Source organism: Apodemus sylvaticus, chromosome 1, assembly GCF_947179515.1.
Source record: "Apodemus sylvaticus chromosome 1, mApoSyl1.1, whole genome shotgun sequence".
Taxonomy (NCBI): domain Eukaryota; kingdom Metazoa; phylum Chordata; class Mammalia; order Rodentia; family Muridae; genus Apodemus; species Apodemus sylvaticus.
In genome coordinates, this window is record NC_067472.1 from 207,328,654 (window position 1) to 207,347,476 (window position 18,823).

General features: G+C 54.6%; 1 protein-coding gene across 6 annotated transcripts; it reads right to left on the minus strand.

Moving 5' to 3' along the window:
* Positions 1–3,315: 3,315 nt before the first annotated feature.
* On the minus strand, positions 3,316–12,468 carry Bbc3 (BCL2 binding component 3). Of its 6 annotated transcripts, none has more exons than XM_052172194.1 (4): positions 12,306–12,468; positions 8,760–9,048; positions 7,311–7,501; positions 3,316–4,390 (listed from the first exon to the last, which is right to left on the minus strand). In XM_052172194.1, exons 2-4 carry the CDS (start codon positions 9,031–9,033, stop codon positions 4,274–4,276), a joined length of 582 nt encoding a protein of 193 aa, XP_052028154.1. In that variant the 5' UTR covers positions 9,034–9,048; positions 12,306–12,468; the 3' UTR covers positions 3,316–4,273. The 6 variants fall into 6 exon arrangements, with proteins under 6 accessions (XP_052028154.1, XP_052028153.1, XP_052028156.1 ...); XM_052172193.1 differs by lacking the exon at positions 12,306–12,468 and adding an exon at positions 11,292–11,893; XM_052172196.1 differs by lacking the exon at positions 12,306–12,468 and adding an exon at positions 10,698–10,747.
* Between the last annotated feature and the right edge of the window lie 6,355 nt (positions 12,469–18,823).

The window sequence follows — 18,823 nt, forward strand, 5'->3', positions numbered from 1 at the left end:
GTGAACAGGGGTGAGTGATCACCTGTGTCGATCACGACCTGTGTCGTGGTGTCGTCGCTGCTTCCTGGCTGTGGGTGCAATGTGACCAGCGGCCTCAGGTCCCTGGCCCAGGTTTTACTGCCGTGATGGGAGGTCCCCTCCAGCTCTGAGCCAGAATATGCTTTCCACCTTTACTTTCTTTTCCTGTTTTAAAATTCATTTTTGTGGGCTGGAGAGATGGCTCAGTGGTTAAGAGCACTGACTGTTCTTCTGAAGGTCCTGAGTTCAAATCCCAGCAACCACATGGTGGCTCACAACCACCTGGGGATCCAATGCCCTCTTCTGGTGTCTGAAGACAGTGACAGTGTACTCATACACATAAAATAAATAAGTCATGGCCAGGCAGTGGTGGCGCACACCTGTAATCCCAGCACTTGGGAGGCAGAGGCAGGCGGATTTCTGAGTTGGAAGCCAGCCTGGTCTACAGAGTGAGTTCCAGGACAGCCAGGGCCACACAGAGAAACCCTGTCTCGAAAAAACCAAATAAATAAATAAATAAATAAATAAATAAATAAATAAATCTAGAGCTGGAGAGATGGCTTGACAGTTAACAACACTGACTACTCTTCCAAAGGTCCTGAGTTCAAATCCCAGCAACCACACGGTGATTCACGACTATCCGTAATGAGATCCGATGCCCTCTTCTGGTGTGTCTGAAGACAGTGACATTGTACTCACATAAATACAATAATAAGTAAATCTTTAAAAAAATAAAATTAAATAAACCTAAAGACAAAATTCATTTTTGTGTCTCCATGTTTTGCCCACTATAGGTTTGTCTGGGCACCACGTGTGTCCAGTTCACAGAGGACATCAGATCCCCTGGAACTGGAGTTGCAGATGGTTATGAGCTTCCCTGTAGGTAGGTGCTGGGAACTGGACCCAAGTCCCCTCCAAAAACAATGAGTGCTGTTGTTTTCTCCAGTCCCAGACAACAACGCTTCTTGTTAGCAAATATTTTGGCGGCAGCAACAAGGAATTACCTAATACAAGGTCTCACCTATCCCTGGACTGACCACGGACTCCTGATCCTCCTGCCTCCACCCCTCATCCCCCATCCCCCCACCGCCACCCACTTCCCAAGCACTGGAATTTCAGACATGTGTTTGTGTTTGCAATCTGGCCCATACAATACTTATGAAATTTAATCAAACTGAATAAAGATATTAAAAATATTAAAAGGAACAATAGTTTTAAAGACACAGTGCTTCTGTGGAGGTCAGAGGACAGCTTGTAGGGAATAGTCCTCTCCTGTAATCTGGGGCTGGGGCTGAACTCAGGTTCTCGTGCCTTGTGGCAAACGTCTTTATCTGAACTTGTCACATGGCATTTTCAGACTGGTCACACAGTCCAGAAACAAGGAAGGCAATTGTATTGTCCCTATGACTAGATCAGACTTGGCACTTCCCCCTGCCCCCAAAGTTTCTCTATGTAGCCATGGATGTCCTGGAACTTGCTCTGTAGACCAGGCTGGACTCTTCACAGAGATCTGCCTGCCTCTGCTGGGATTAAAGGTGTGTGTGCCACCACAGCACGCCCTGGGCTTGTCACTTTTGTGAGCCTGTGAACACAAGTGTTGTGTGCACAGTACCGTTGAACTCTTGAATGCGAATACATTCTCCTCGTGAGGATGCTCAGGAGAGCAGTGGATATGACTGCATCAGCTTCCTCTCCTGTATGCCCACAGCCCTCTAGAAGACCCACCCATGTCCCCTGAGTTGCCTTCACTGTCATTGGCCACCAGGAAGGGATACAGTTCATATCTGCCTCTCCCTGGAGTCATTACAAAGATGTCACTTGAGAGGGTTCAAGGACAGCACTGGGCCAATTCTCAGGATGTTAGTAGCGGAAAACTCCTTTCTCAAAATAATGCGTGGTGGGCTCAGAGGCTGTGCTCGGCATTGAGAGCTGGCTGTATGCTTGGCCCGAGGAAAATGGTGCCAGGGAAGTCTAGTTTTGATCTTAGCACAAGGTGCCCTTCCGGCCACAGAAGCAACCTGAGGCTGATCGCAGGCAGAGCCAGTCTAGACCCCATGTCATGCAGGACAGAGCTCACAATCTGTAACTCAAGCTCTCGAAACAGTGGCTTCTAAGCTATAAGCTATGCATTCATTCATACAGTAAATCTCAAGCTTAATTACACTTTCATTCCTGATGGAACAAATACGCATAAAGTAGTAGAGCCTCTGTTTGCTTGCCCTCTTAAGGCCACACAGCAGCAGCCAGCTCTGTGTGCCTACAACTTGTCTGCCTCTCTCCTCCTGCCTTCCTTTTTTCCTCTTGGTATAAGTAAGTACCCAGGTCTTGTGCTCTGTGGAGCCACACTCCCTGATGCTGATAGGTAGGGGCTCTACCACTGAGCTGGACCCCAGTCCTTCGCTCGCTGAGGGATTCCAGGCGGGGACTCACTTGAGCAATATTCCCAGTCTTTCTACTACTTTTTAAAAATTACTTTGTTGCCAGGAGTTGGTGGCACACACCTGTAATCCCAGCACTCTCGGAGGCAGAGGCAGGCAGATTTCTGAGTTCGAGGCCAGCCTGGTCTACAGAATGAGTTCCAGGTCAGCCAGGGCTACACAGAGAAACCCTGTCTCAAACAAAACAAAACAAAACAAAAGAAAGAAAAAACCAAATCCAAAAAAAACAAAAAACAAAAAAGTAATAAATAAATAAATGGAATTATTTTTTTTTAATTAATTGTATGTGAGGGCTGTATCTACATGAATGCCTGCAGGCCAGAAGAGGGCATCGGATAACATTATACATAGTTGTGAGAAGCCATGTGGTTGCTGGGATTTGAACTCCGGACCTTCGGAAGAGCAAACAGCCGGTACTCTTAACCACTGAGCCATCTCTCCAGCCCCTTTACTTATTTTGTGTGCATATTTGTGTTTTGGGGTTTTTGTTTTTGTCGCATGTAATGGGAACTATACACATGCCTAGTACCCACATGGCCAGGAGCGATGGATCTCCTGGAACTTGAGTTACAGAGTGTGAGCTGCTGCGTGGGCGCTGGGAACTGAGTGCGTATCCTCTTGAAGAACAGCCCGTGCTCTTAACTGCTGAGCCATCTCTCCAGCTGTCCCCTCCCCATTTCTTGAGGCTGGGTCTCACTTAGTTGCTCAGGCCTTCTCAGCAGCTGTGACAGGCCTGTGCCACCAGTCCAGCCTCTAGTAGGACTGCCCCTTGAGAGCCCAAGTCCCGGTTCCCTTCATGTCCTCAGAGGGAGTGCCAGCTGCCCTCCCTGCCGCTGGTAAAGCTGACAAAAAGAGTGTCCACTGTTCAATCTGATTTTATTGAAAAGGAAACATACAAAAATCATGTACAAAAAAAATTAACCAAACATGTACAGAAAATTCATTCCGGTATATCTACAGCAGTGCATGTACAGTATCTTACAGGCTGGGCCGTCCCTCCCCGCTCCCAGACTCCTCCCTCTTCTGAGACTTCCCCCCTCCCTGACGCCCCATCTTCCTCCCCAGCGCTTTGCCCTGGGGACTAAGGCTGGGGTGGCTTCCGCCAATATCTCCCACCCCCCAAATGAATGCCAGTGGTCACACGTGCTCTCTCTAAACCTATGCAATGGGATGGATGGGGTTGGGGGGTGGTCCCGGGCAGAGCACAGGATTCACAGTCTGGACCCCTCCTGGACACCCCCAATGAAGGTGAGGCAGGCATCGGTCGCCGCCCGCCGGCGGCTCAGGGAAGATGGCTGGGCACTGGGTTGAGAAGGCCTTCACTGCCCCCCATTCTCTGGCTCCAGGAGGCTAGTGGTCAGGTTTGGCTCATATGCTCTTCACAGGCCCCCTCCTCAGGAGGAGGGGGGGAAGCACCAGGGGCCTGAGGCCAGGCCCAAAGTGAAGGCGCACTGGGGACACCCCCAGCGTCCCCCCTGCAGCTGGAACGGGCAGCCAGCACCAGCAGCCTTTCCTGAGATGGTGGTGGGCGGCAGAGGCGGGCGGCTCGGTCCCCACCCCCTCGGTCACCATGAGTCCTTCAGCCCTCCCTTCCCTGGCTTTCGGGAGGCCAGGGTCCCCCATGTCCGCATCTCCATCAGTGCACCCAGGCTGCCAGGGCTCGAGTGGCTTCCCTCGCCTGCCCCTGGGACAAGCAAGGCTGGCAGTCCAGTATGCTACATGGTGCAGAAAAAGTCCCCCGCGCTGGCCAGGGTGTCAGAAAGCGGAGGGGGTCCTGCCCCCCAAGTCTCCGACGTCCCCCGGGCGGGCGTAGGCACCTAGTTTGGCTCCATTTCGGGGGCTCCAGGATTCCTGGGTAAGGGAAGGAGTCCCATGAAGAGATTGTACATGACCCTCCAGGGCGACGGTCGGTGTCGGTGCTGCTCTTCTTGTCTCTGGGGAGAGAAAGAAGTGGGAATTAGCTTGGACCCGCAGACGGTCGGTCAGCGAGCAAAATGTGCGGGTTCGAGATCAGTCCCAAAACTGAGCGCAGCCCTCTTACCCGCTGTCTTTCCGTCCCTCACTCACCAGGGCACCCTGTCCCAGAACAGGTGGGAGGGGCAGGGGCAGAATCGCCATAGCACAGGGCCTGGCGCAGATACCCTACAAATCGCAAGGGCTCTCGGGGGGTGGGGGGTGGGGGTGGGCTGAAATGCAGCACATTCACGGCGAGAGATGGGCATGCTGTCTCGAACTCCTAATCTTAGCACACCTCACTAAATGTGTGCTAGAGCACAGGCTCCTGACTGGAAGAACCAAATCAACCAACCAAATGACTGTTGGGACTTCAGAGAGTAAGGAGTGGCCCCGCAGCTTTCTCAGTTCTCAAACAACCCAGGAGGAGGGTTGAGAACAGCACCGCCATCCCATCCCATCCCGGCAAGCCTGAGGGAGGGGGACTCTTGGCAATGCTGGCTTCATGGAAACCCTTGTTCTCTTCCCGGTGGCAGAGAAAAAGAGTGATTCAGCATCTAGAGTCCCTATGATGGCACAGGCCTGTAATCCCCTGCGACTCAGGAGGCCGAGGCAGGAAGACAGAAAGTTCAAAGCTGGCAGGGCGGTGGTGGTGCTCGCCTGTAATCCCAGCACTTGGGAGGCAGAGGCAGGTGGATTTCTGAGTTTGAGGCCAGCCTGATCTACAGAGTGAGCTCCAGGACAGCCAGGGCTACACAGAGAAACCAAAAAAAAAAAAAATAATAATAATAATAATAATAATAATAATAATAATAAAAAATAAAATAAAATAAAAATAAAAATAAAGTCAGTCTAAGAGAAAGAAAAAGAAAGAAAAGAATGGAAGAAAAGGAAGAAAGAAAGAAAGCTGGTGTGGTGGTAGCTCAAGTCTTTAATCTTAAAACTTGGGAGGCAGAGGCAGGCAGATCTCTGAGAGTTCAAGGCTAGCATGGTGGTCTCCTGAGAGAGTTCTAGGACAGCCAGTGTTGAGAGAGGGGGGGGCTTTTGTTGGTCCTCCACTGGTTACATAGCCAAGCAGATTCACCCCGCTCACTCTCTTGGTTGTGAAGGCATCCGCTTGGAAGATGTCAGGCTAGTGACCCCATTGGAGCGCATGCCCAGAGCTAGCCCAGGCCTCCTGTGCCCTCCTCCTCCTTGCAGTTGGGTGAGGTGGCCGATGCCACCTGGTGAGTTCACTGTCAGTATACTTAGTCAGCATGTTAGGGGAGCACAGGGCCCTGGGGGTTCACTGTGGAGACAACAGCACACGGGCCAGAGATGGTTGTCTCTTAGAAAAGAGGGTAGAAGAATCGTGCTGGACAATGACTCCTGCTAAGCCACACCTTTTGCCACTCACAGGTGGATTCCAGGCAGGTGCTTTAAAAAAAAAAAAAAAGAGCCCCAGCTGAGTGGAAGCTTTTAGCCCAGCCCTTGGGTGGAGGTTGTGGGCGAAGGGGTAACCTCTGAGTTTCTGGCCAGCCTGGTCTACAGAGTGAGTTGCAGGGCAGCCAGGACCACACAGAGAAACCAAAAGAAAAGAAGAAAAATGCTTTTTGTTTTTGAGACATGATCTCGTGTAGCTCAGGCTGTCCTAGAACTGAAAATGTGTTTGAGGATGACCTTGACCCCCAGACCTAAGGCTCAGCGTCTCTCTTCTAGTCAAGCGCCCCACCCACAGAACCCCTAAATTCTAAAAGAACAAAACCAAAAGAAAACTAAAAACTAGTGTGTGTGTGTGTGTGTGTGTGTGTGTGAGAGAGAGAGAGAGAGAGAGAGAGAGAGAGAGAGAGAGAGAGAGGAATGGAGGGAGGGAGGTTGTGTGTGCACCACATGTGGGGGTTAGAGGTCACTATGTAGAATTAGACTGTCTTTCACTATGTGGGCCCTGGGGAATCGAACTCAGTCCATCAGTCTCTGTAGCATGCACCGTTATCCTCTGAGCCACCTCAAAGGCTCCTCATGTCTGAAGCCGGGTATCACTAGCTTGCCCGGGGTTGACTTTGAACTTTCCCCCTCCCTCCCTGAGCAGGTGGGATTACAGGAAGCCACCAGGCCAGGCTACTTGGCTAGTCTCTAGGATGTGCTCAGTGGTAACCAGAAAAGGACGCGGAGGACTTTGGAAAGCCTTAGTTAGGAGAAGGCTCGCCAGAGCCAGAATGGGAGCTAAAAACCACGCCCCTGGCTGTGCACGTAGTGGGTGCAAAAAACACCTGCAGGGAGAGAGTGCGGCTGGGAGGACTTCCGCTTTACCAAAGGCAGGGGCCAGGGCCAGGAACTGAGTGAGGGACCTGTACCCATCCAACATCAGTGCTCTCTCTCTCTCTCTCTCTCTCTCTCTCTCTCTCTCTCTCTCTCTCTCTCTCTCTCTCTCTCTCTCAGCAAACAATGCAAGGACCATGTGCAGAGTGCACAGCGCTAGGGGCGGGCACAGGGCTCTGGGGGTTGCATGGGGGGCTCCGACCTAGGGGGACCAAGTGGCGGGCCCGGCCCAGGGAGGTGCGGGCGCGAGGCAGCCAGCGGGAGGCGCTGCGGGGCGCAGCTCGGCGGGGGCGGGCGGGGCGGGCGCGGCGCGTTGCTGACTCACCCGCTATAAATAGCCCGGGATATAGGAGCCGCCGCGCGGAGCGCCGCCCTCAGTCCCCGCGACCGCGGGCTCCGAGCAAGCACCGTTCCCGACCCTGCCTGGGGCTCCGATCCGGATCTGGCCCACACCGGATCCCAGCATCCAGCCGATTCCTTCCCCCACACCCCCATCTGCTTGTCCCTGGCGCGACCTCGCGCGCGCTGGGCCGGGCCGGCAGCTGCGGCACATCTGGCGGGGCGTGCGGCCCCCTCCCCATCTGCCCGCCGCCCGGCACTCACCCGCCGCTCGTACTGCGCGTTGAGGTCGTCCGCCATCCGCCGCAGCTGGGCCCCGATCTCCCGGGCCCACTCCTCCTCCTCCACACGCACTCCCGGGGCGGCTTGGGTGGGGCCTCCCGCCAGGGCCTCCGGGGCGCTGGGCACGGGCGACTCTAGGTGCTGCTGGGCTGGTGACAGCGAGGGCTGAGGACCTGGGAGAGGGGAGAGGGGCGTGGTCACCATCCACCCAGTCTGCCCGGAGGCGTCCCGGAGTCACCTAGGTAGCTACAGTGTGCTTTCTCCTCTGCTTCTCCGCTCAGCTATAGAAATTCCCTATTTCCCACTCTTCCCTGTAGGCCCTGGAAAGGGGTCTTGAGGAAGCGGCTCTGGGATCACCTGAATAGTCAGTTATCCACTAAAGCTCCTATCAATGTGGAAGTCCCTCAACTTATCCGACCTAAGTACCCCTGTCCTATCTAATACAGGGTCAAATCTAGCCTATTCTATTTGACAGATGGGGAAACTGAGGCCCCACCCAGAGAAGTGACCAAGGTCACACGGGGATACGCCACTGACCCCACCCAGTTACTACCCTTAGGTCTCCAGCTCACTCCTGCCCAACCACAGCGAGGCCACACCCCCGGATGTGGCATTGGCCTGATGACCAGAAGGCCAGACTAGGGCTAACCCAAGAGGAATAGGGTTTGGGTGGGGGTGGCAGGGGTACTGGGTTAGACTTTGCGCCCCACCCCCTCTGGCGCTCATCCTTGCCCCTCGGCCCTGTCACACTAGTCCTGGGCCTCAGTTTCCGTCTCTCTGAATCTAGTCCTGAAACGCAGGGAAAGTTGGAAAGTTTTTCTCCCTTTAACCTCTGGGCTCAGCAGACGGTGTGGGGAGGTGGGGGGCGGATGCAAAGGGAAACCCAGGTGGTCAGTCCCCGTAGCCGGGCACCACAGGGTTAACAGCCCATCAGGCGAGGGACCTTTAACCCTTCCCTCCCCGAGCCTCACCCTCTCCCCGAAGGGGACTTTCCCAACACAATGGCCCCTCCCCCTCTCCTTCCTCCCCGGGGACTGCCGACTAATCCCCGCCAGTGCCAAAGAGATTCAAATGAAAGGGTAAGGCCTCCGACCCCTCCCCAAAGTCCTGAGGTGACAGTCCTCCCACTGGCCACACTCCTTCCCACTGCAATCCTCATGGGGGGTGGGGGCGCCCAGGGACCCGGGCTGGGGGAGGGGAGTTGAGAAACAGCTGTTGCCCGAGGCCCGGGAAGGGACGTGGGCTGCAACTCGGGGGACTGCAGTCAGATTCCAAGAGGGACTTCCCACTCGACCCGGCCCCTCCATCCATGGCTCCTACTCGGTCTTCCTGGTTCTTGCTACACAAAGACCACACTGGCCACACCCTCCCGGTGGCCCCACTCAGCACCACTCCGGCTTCAGCTTCCCCGGGTGCGGGGCGGGCACTCACCGTCCGGGCGCGGGCCTCGGGGCCGGCTGCGGTGACCCCCAGGCCAGCGGGGGGCCCCCAGGGCGGCGGTGACGGCAGGTGGGGCGGTGGGGGCGCAGAGGTAGGCGGCCGGCAGCAAGGCAGGGGCAGCAGGGGCGGCGGGCAGGCCGGGCTCGCAGAGGCCGCAGGACACAGCGGAGGGCATCAGGCGGCCGAGCGGGAAGGGACGCGGGCTGTCGCGGGCAAGGCCCTCTACGGGCTCCGGAGAGCTGCCCTCCTGGCGTGCGCGGGCCATGGCGCTCCCTGGAGCCTGCGGGACACGGCGGGAGGTCAGTGGGGCGACTGCAGGGGGGGCGCAGGACCCCATCTCGCAGACGCCCCGCCTGGTGGTCACTCACACCCAGGAGGGGACGACCCCAGGGATAGCGTGGCCGGGACACATGGCGATGGGCGCACAGACTGCGTCTGGGGCTTGTAGCAAAGCCCCAGGAAAACTGCCTAGGACTCTCAGGGCTTGGGCCAGGGAGAACTTTCTCAACAGAGGAGAGCGCGGCAGGGGTGCTGGGGCTCCCCGGATACACAGTGCTGTCTGAGAAAGCGTGTGTGTGCAATGGGAAGACAGCAGTGAACTCAGAGAAGTGTCCAACTTCACGGCCCCTCCCGCCCCCCAGTGCGGTGGCTCACTCAGAAACACATGGGGACACACTGAGCCAGGCGCACACAGCCACCCAGAGCCCTCCACGCATATTCACACCAGTCTCACACTGACCCATTGCTGACATGCCCGCGCTCACCCACCCACAATGCAGCGGTCACACACGCAAGCACAACAGACTTGAGACTTCAACGTATTTCTCCTGCATACACACAGACAACCCAAAGATACAAGACACCCCTACTCTACCTTAGCACAGCGCTTTCATCTCAAAACACACCTGAATGTGCACCCTGCCTCCAGCTTTGAGCTCCCGGGACACACAGACACACAGCTTCATAACCAGATACATCACCCCCTCGCGGGCCGGCCAGCCACATGGGGAGGCACCAGGCACAGCTGGTAGAAGCCATCGGTCCAGCCTCTCCTCTCAGCCCCAATACACCAGAGCCAACTGTCAGACCCAGAAAACACACACACACAGCCCAGCACACACACACACAGCCCAGCACACACACACACAGCCCAGCACACACACACACAGCCCAGCACACACACACACAGCCCAGCACACACACACACAGCCTAGCAGCACACACACCTAATGCAGAGACAGAAAACACTGGCCTCACGTGACTGGTATAAACACTACAGAGAGAGAGCGCCACATGACACAGGAACCACAGATCACAGAGACAAACCCCTCAGACCCAAAACTCACACACACACACACACACACACCATGCAGAAAGAGGGACTGGCACTGAACCCACTAGATCCCCCACTCCCACCCCCAAAGCCCTTCGTGCTCAGCGTGCCTTGTGCCTCTCAGAAGTCACCCAGGGAGCGATCAGGCACTGGGTGGCATCCCATCCCAAAAGCTGGGTGCAGCAGATGCTTGTCTTGGAGACACCCAGAGACAGCGCGCGCGCGCGCATAGCATACACACACACACACACACACACACACACACACACACAGCGCACACTCGGGCGAGACCCCTGCACAGCAACACAGCTCACTCAAGCGACACACAAACACAGCTTAAGTCCCCCACCCCACCCCTGTCGTCCGCACCATCACCACCACCAGCACTACCAAACAGATCCCCTATTCACCCCTTAAGAGCACACGTATACAACTCTGGTTGTGGGAGGGGTGGCCACCCACACCCGTAAGCGGACAGGTGCACCCCACCCCGCAGACACGCAGCCAAGGACTCACGCAGACACCCCTCCGGGTGACAAACGCCAACATCTCGGTGTAGGGATAAAAACTCGGGAGCCAGACACGAGCACACACACCCAGGCGAGACACCTGCAGATCCACAGCCCAGCACGCGCGGTCCCCGCCGCCCCTCTGCTGTCACAGCCCCCCCCACGCCGCCACGTGCGCCCGCCCCGCCCGCCCAGCGCGCGCGGGGCCAATAACCGGCTGTTGCTGGGGCGCAGCCCCCGCCCGCGGGAGCCACAGCCTCCGCCGCCCCCTGTCGCCGCCCCCGGCGGGCGCGCGCGCTGGGTGTGGCCGATCCTCGGTGCCACCTCCCACCCCAGCCCTCCCGTGGTGGGACTCGGGGGACCCGAGCGAGTCCGGAGCCACGCTCCTCCCCGGTCTCACTAGCCACCAGGGGGCGCGGGCGAGCCCGAACCCCATTGTTTGTAAACAAACCCGCCAGACCGCTGTGGCACCTGTGCGCCCAGACGGGGCGCCCCAAGTCCCAGGTGCTTCCTTCCCGTCTGCCTGGCCCAGCTTTTAGTCCCAGTGATGAAAGCTGGGGCACAAGCTGCGGGAATGCAAGGCGACTGCCCTCTCTGCCCGTGCACCCCGTCACCTCCTCCAGGGAGCCCTCCCGGCCTGACCACTCGCAAGCAGCTTCGGGGATCCGGGTGCTCACTCACCCCGGGGGCATGAACACGACGGAGGAAGGAGGCGATGGGGTGGCAGGCGGCTGCCTTCTGGAGGGCTCGCCGGCCGAATGGGTTGCTATTGAAGCTCCTTGCTGCTGCTCTAACTGCAGTGGCTGCTGCTGCTGCTGCTGCTGCTTCTGGTCCGTTCGTGTCTGCGTCCCGATCACCGCTGCTGCTTGCTCGCTGGTGTCGCCGCCGCCTCCTGGGCGCCCCGCTCGCATGTGGCTCTGTGCCTCGTCTCAGGCCTCCCGGCAGATCCCCTGGCCCCGCTCGCTCGGCGGCCGCCCCGCCCCACCCCGCCTCTCGCTGGCTCCCACGCCCCGCCCCCGCGTGACGCCAGGGCTCCGCCCGCGGCCGGGGACAAGTCGGGGCTTGCAAGCGGGCACCGCACCCCCTACCTCTGAGCGGGGGGTTTCCCGGCAGCCAGAGGGGCGGGGCGAGGCCTGGTCCGGGGCAGGAGGAGCCCCATGGGGACAGCCCAGACCTAGGGTGTCCAGACACACGCTTGACACACTGACACACTGACTGGGACCCACACCCACACCCGAGGAGTATTCTCAGAGTAACGGACTGGAACACCAGGGTGCCCCGAGTCACTGCTGACTGAGCCACAGGACAGAGTCAAACCAGAGGCACAGACACACACTGTGACAAGGGCCTGGGCACACAAGCTCACACATCCCCAGACATTCAGATTATCTTCCTGACTGGCTCACAGGGTCACACACAACTATGTGTGACAACCCCACACATAGTTGCACAAACAATATTCAAGCAGGCTCAGACTCACAAACCAGTGTCCCCAGATGCCTAGGGCATTCGGACGACACTCAAGCTGATCCCTTCTCAGAACAACGTCCCGGCAGGTTCAGAAGGACACACACTTCGATCCGAATAGCACCCCCAGGCTGACACCCGCAAGAGCTGGCAAGGCACACCCACGAGATTGCGCTAGCTGACCCTACTAAACACACCAGTCACATACAGAAGAAACTGAGCCCCGACCTGTGCTCGCAAAGTCACTCCTGGGACAGGTTCCCGCGCAGTGGCTCGGTGGCGTTACACTCATAAACATAAACGCCGGGCCCCAGGGTGATACCAGTCTGGCACTGGACACGTGGGGAAGAGGCAGCCCTGAGCTCCTGGCACGGACATGCCCGGGCAGCCCCCTGCACCCTATTTCATCCTGTCTGCTGTTTCTGTTTCCTTTCCCTTTTCTACAAGTCATTTCCTTTCCCTTCTGAAACAGTGACCCTTCCTCCCCCCAAGCCTCAGATACCTCTCCACCATACCGGACAGACTGTCTGTGTCTCACCCAAACTGCCACCTTACCGAGTATATGACTTACCTATGGGCACTCAGCACTGGGCCAGGTGTGAAATGTGAGAAAAACAATTGTAAAACAAACAAACAAACCAAAAAACCCACGACCACTTACACCGGCCTTCCCAGCACTTCCGGAAGGTGAAACTGGAGGTTGGTTGCAAGGTCTTTCTGAGTTACAAAGTGAGTTCCAGGCCCACTTTTGAGCACAGTAAGTGATCTTTTTCAAAGAACTTTTTCCAAGTGCTTGCTTGGAAGAGCTGAGTGACTGAGAGTGCTTACCGCCTTCCCAAGGACCTGTGGTTCCATTCCCAGAACCTACATCAGGTGCCTCCCAATGGCCACGGGGTGTAACCCTTGCACCAGGGAATCTGACTCCTCTGGCCTCCTTAGAGACCTACATCTGTGTTCGCACCCCCCACCTCTCACACTCACACACATACATACACACGCACTAAAGTATAAAATAACCCACAAGTGGACAATCTGCAGACAGTGGGAGACCTTGGGACACTCAGCCTTAAGCTGGATGTTTTCCTCTGAGTTCAGGGATCCATGCAGAAGAGGAGGTGGAAAGGTTACCAGAGGTGGCAGATGACTCCAAGAAAAGTGTCTTCCGGACACAACAGGGAGGTGGCACCGCCTGTGTGCACGCACACACATCACCCGCACAGGATCAAAACAGACAAACTCTGGGCACTGAGTTGGTAGGACACAAGGTCCCACCTCTAGCCCAGAAGCTATTGTAACCAATTCCTTCTGGGGTGAGGGACAATCAGCTCTCTCCAGTGCAGTGTCACTGGCCTTACTCCAGGACAGGAGTGTCACTGGCCTTACATGCTCCAGGACAGGTCTCAAGGCCCCCTCCCCAACACACGCACCAGCAGTTAGTCAACCCAAAACAGACTGCACGGGTTTTTTTATTTGTTTTTTTTGTTTTGTTTTGTTTTTTCTTATGTGCTTTTTCCTGAGTTTTGGTTTGGTTTGGTTTGGTTTGGTTATGGTTTTCTGTTTGATTTTTGGTTTGGGGGGGGTGTTTTGCTAAGACAGAGAGAGAAAGAACATGAAGTTTGGGGGGTAGACAGATGGCCAGAATCTGGGAGGAACTGAGGGAGGGGCAGGAATGTATATGATCAAGAGCTGGAGAGATGCCTCAGTGGTTAAGAACACTGGCTGCTCTTCTAGAGGTCCTGAGTTCAATTCCCAGCAACCACATGGCGGGTCACAACCATCTGTAATGGGATCCGATGCCTTCTTCTGATGTGTCTGAAGACAGCTACAGTGTATTCATATAAAGAATATGATTAAAACATATTGTATGAGAAATTTTTTTTTTTTGGTTTTTTTTTTTTTTGGATTTGGTTTTTTCGAGACAGGGTTTCTCTGTATAGCCCTGGCTATCCTGGAACTCACTCTGTAGACCAGGCTGGCCTCGAACTCAGAAATCCACCTGCCTCTGCCTCCCAGAGTGCTGGGATTACAGGCGTGTGCCACCACCGCCCGGCTTGAGAAATTTTTTAAAGATGTATTTATACATTTTATGTATATGAGTGCACTGTAGCTGTACAGATGGTTAAGAGGCATCATGTGGTTGCTGGGAATTGAACTCAGGACCTCTGCTTGCTCCGGCCCAAAGATATATTTATTATTATATGTTAGTACACTGTAACTGTCTTTGGACACGCCAGAAGAAAGCATCAGATCTCATTACAGATGGCTGTGAGCCACCATATGGTTGCTGGGAACTCAGGACCTTCGAAAGAGCAGTCAGTGCTCTTAAAGGCTAAGCCATCTCTCCAGCCCCGAGAGAAAAAAATAAACAAATAAAAGTAGTTAGGTATGGTGGCACATGCCCTTAATCTCAACACTTGTGGCAGAGGCGGGAAGATCTCTGTGAATCTGGAGTAAGCCTTATCTATACAGCAGCTTCTAGGCCAGACAGCTACATAGAAAAAAAAAAAAATCCTGTCACAGAATAATCTACAAAAAAGGAAGAGAGAGAGAGAGAGGGAGGAAGGAGGGAAGGAAGGAAGGAAGGAAGGAAGGAAGGAAGGAAGGAAGGAAGGAAGGAAGGAAGGAAGAAAGAAAGTAATAACCGAAAGAGGAAAAGAAGAGAGGGGGATATGTGACAGGTTCTCAAACGTGACTTTCCCAGGAGCAGGAAGTTAGATTTCTGAGCAAATCAGAGGTCAGAATCTCACGAGAGAACTCTTTTGAATACCCGAGGCTGTGGATTTAGACACCCCCCCCACCTCCTTCCTTCCTTTTTTGCCCGTTCTCCCAAGGTTTTGTGGTTCTTTGGTCTGGTACAGGCCACAGGGCATGGGAGTGGGGGGCACCACTGCAGCTGTGGATGCAGACAAGCCCCACCCCTAGCCTCCTATCTCACCGGCTCACACTCATTGATGAACACTGATAGGCAATAGAGCACCCTCTTTCCCTTTGGAGACACGTTCGATAAGTCTGAGTAAACCTTTCATGGGATGTGGTGGCCCAGACCTGTGATCCCAGCCCTGGGGCTACAGAGATGGGAGGGTGGAGAGTATAAGGCACGGGGAGACCATGGTTCAAAGACAGAACACTTGCCTAGCAAACGCGAGGTCCTGGGGTTCGTCCCCAGCACAACATGTATACAAAATAAATTAATTAATTAAAACCTCCCACATGAATACGCTGAGGACACAGTTCAGCTAGCAGGGTGCTTGCCTGGCGTGTGTAAGCCATGGTTTTGGTCCTCAGCAGACATGACAGAGTTTGCCTGTAATCCCAGCCCTTTCGAGGCTGAGTAGGGTAAGGCCATTGACAGCTACACTGGGGATTTGAGTCACACCTAGGATGCTTGAGATCCTACCACAGACCAGCAAACCAGTGGATGCACAGCAGATACAAAAGTGTAGTTCTTTAATCCCAGCACTTGGGAGGCAGAGGCAGGCGGATTTCTGAGGTCGAGGGCAGCCTGGTCTACAGAGTGAGTTCCAGGACAGCCGGAGCTATACAGAGAAACCCTGTCTCAAAAAAACAAACAAACAAACAAAAAAAAGTGTAGTTCTTTTTACCCCTGACATTGGGTTTCTCTGTTTAGCCCTGGCCCTCCTGGAACTCACTCTGTAGACCAGGCTGGCCTTGAACTCAGATATCCGCCTGCCTCTGCCTCCCAAGTGCTGGGATAAAAGGCGTGCGCTACCACTGCCCTGCAGCTGTGACAGTGCATTTACGAGTGTGGGTCAAGTTCAGAGGCACTGGCACGGCCCTGCTTTTACTGTATTAAATGAGATGCTTCTCGAGGTCATTAAATGCAGCGTCTGACACGAAGGCCTGATCAGTGTTTGCTGTTGTCATTAGTGGGACTAATTTGGAACAGTGTGTTTGCTCAGGGCCTCACGGGGACGGAGTTGTTCTGCCTGTAGCTCCTCCTGGGCCCCTCTCTCACTGTCCAGTGACCTCCAGCCACTAACAGGGCAGACTGACTGGGATGTTCCTCCAAGAAGGAATTAAGTGTGAAACGGGTGAGCTGGGCGGTGGTGGCGCACGCCTGTAATCCCAGCACTTGGGAGGCAGAGGCAGGTGGATTTCTGAGTTCGAGGCCAGCCTGGTCTACAGAGTGAGTTCCAGGACAGCCAGGGCTACACAGAGAAACCCTGTCGATGTGGACAATCTGACCGGGTAGAGAGGCTGTGCAAAGCTGGGTCGCAGCCCCTCTCAGAAGCATCTCCTGTCACTCCAAACCCCAGGATCAATGTCAAGAGCCATCATCAAACAAAGCAAAGTGGTGAAGGCTAGCCCGGTGTTTCAGGCCTGTCCTCCCAGCCACTCTGGAGGGTGAGGCAGGAGGATGGGAAGAAATTAGCGACTGACTGACTGACTGACTGACTGACGTCCCAATGAGGGCTGCAGATAGGACTCAGCCAGGCCATCAGGACGGCCAGGCAGAGGTGGGCGGTGCTGGCTCACACCTTTAGTCTCAGCACTTGGGAGGAAGAGGCAGGGGAATCTCTCCATGAGTTCGGGGCCAGCCTGGTCTACAGAGTGAGTTCCAGGAAAGCCAAGGTTACATCGAGAGAGCCTGTCTCTAAGAAACAAACAAAGAAAGAAACAAACTGAGGATGCATAGAGAGGGATGAGAACGTGAAGTAACCGGTACTAAGAATGTCTCCAGCAAGGGTCAGGGAGGACCAGGACATCTCCTGATTTTCCTCCTGTACCTAGGAGAGCTTTTTTTTCGGGGGGGGGGTCTCGAAAAAATCCAACCCCCCCAAATATATATATATATATATATATATATATATATATATATATATTCACTCTCATGTTTCTAAGATCTGTTTTTTTTGCTGTTTTTTGTTTTTTACTCATTTAATTTAATAATTTAATTTAATTTTTTGTAGTTTCAAAGTTTTACTATAGAGAAATAGGAAAGAAAAAGATTTAGAGAAGTAAAGAGAGAAAAAAAAGAGCTGGCCATGACCTCGTGGAAAGAGGGGAGAAGAATGGGGGAGGGGAGGGGGAACAGGGGGACAAGAGCATAAGGGCAAGAGAGTTATTTTATTTTATTTTTATTTTTATTTTTTTATTTTTGGTTTTTTCCAAGACAGGGTTTCTCTGTGTAGCCCTGGCTGTCCTGGAACTCACTCTGTAGACCAGGCTGGCCCCGAACTCAGAAATCCACCTGCCTCTGCCTCCCAAGTGCTGTATTTTATTTTATTTTATTTTATTTTATTTTATTATGAGCTCTCCTCCTCTCTCCTGATGCAGTTTTAGACAGCGGACAATTGCTTATAAATTTGCTGTCCCCTTGCGCTGTCACACCCTAGCTGACATCAGTGTTGGGCCAATACTGATCTAATCTAGCCCTTACCTTCTTCGTACCCTTGTAATCAACAATCTTGGAATTTATAGCGCTAACGTTAATGCTGTATGTAGTTTAGTAACATGCAGGAGACATAACTTCTTCGGTTTTCTGTGGAGCTCCGCCGGAGCTCCGCCAAAGACTGCGTTCCCTCAGTTGGTCTCTCTGTGTCCGGCCCTACGTTGGGTGCCACCTGTAACTGTCGAGCAGCTTTGACCAACCTGGGTAAACCTGGAAGAGAGCCGGGGCTGAAAGAGAACGGATGGGGCGGGGCCGAGACCAAGTTCTTTCTGATCAAGGAAGGCCCAGTGTTTAATATCTTTTTGTTTGTTGGTTTGTTTTTCCGAGACAGGGTTTCTCTGTGTAGCCCTGGCTGTCCTGGAACTCACTCTGTAGACCAGGCTGGCCTCGAACTCAGAAATCCGCCTGCCTCTGCCTCCCGAGTGCTGGGATTACAGGCGAGCGCCACCACCGCCCGGCTCAGTGTTTAATGTCTTAACCCGGAATAAATACAGGGAAACCCGAGACCTGTTCCTTCTTAGTTCTGGCCGAATTGAGAGGCAAAGTGAGTTCAGCAGGCGGTCAGCTCCTCCAGGCCCTGGCAGGAAAATGCAAATGCAAATGCTGCTGCGGCCAGACGCTGTCTCCAGCCAGGCTGTAAAAACCATGGAAGGTTCTGCCAACTCAAGGCTGGGAGGAAGGGCAGAGTTTTCCAGCACCCTAGCAGGACCCCTAGGTTTAAAACTTTGTCAGCTGGGAGTGCAGCGGTTGATCTCAGCACTCAGGAGGCAGAGGCAGGAAGATCTCCATGAGTTCAAAGTCAGCCTGGTCTACAGAGTGAGTTCCAGGACAGTTGAGACTACACAGAGAAACTCTGGAAAGACAGAGAGAGAGACAGAGACAGAGAGAGGAGTGGGGGTAGAGAGAGGGTCAGGCTAGACCTGGGCTTCTCCTCCTCCGCTCTATACACATTTAGGATTGAATAAATCTTTGTTGTGGGGCACTGTAGCATGCTTACTAGCATCTAACCTTGGTCCACAGGAGGCCGCAGCACCTCTCCCAACAAGGCAGAATGTTGCCTGGAGTTTGGATGCAGCTCAGTGGTGGAGCCCCGCCTAGAATTCCCTAGGGAGGGGCTGGGGGCGTGACCAGGGCGTGGCTCAGTAGTAGAGCCCCTGCCTAGAATCACCCTGGGAGGGGGCTGGGAGTGTGGCTGGGGCGTGGCTCAGTGGTAGAGCCCCTGCCTAGAATCCTCCAGGGAGGGTCTGGGGGCGTGGCTCAGTGGTAGAGCCCCTGCCTAGAATCCTCCAGTGAGGGGCTGGGGGCGTGGCTGGGGCGTGGCTCAGTGGCAGAG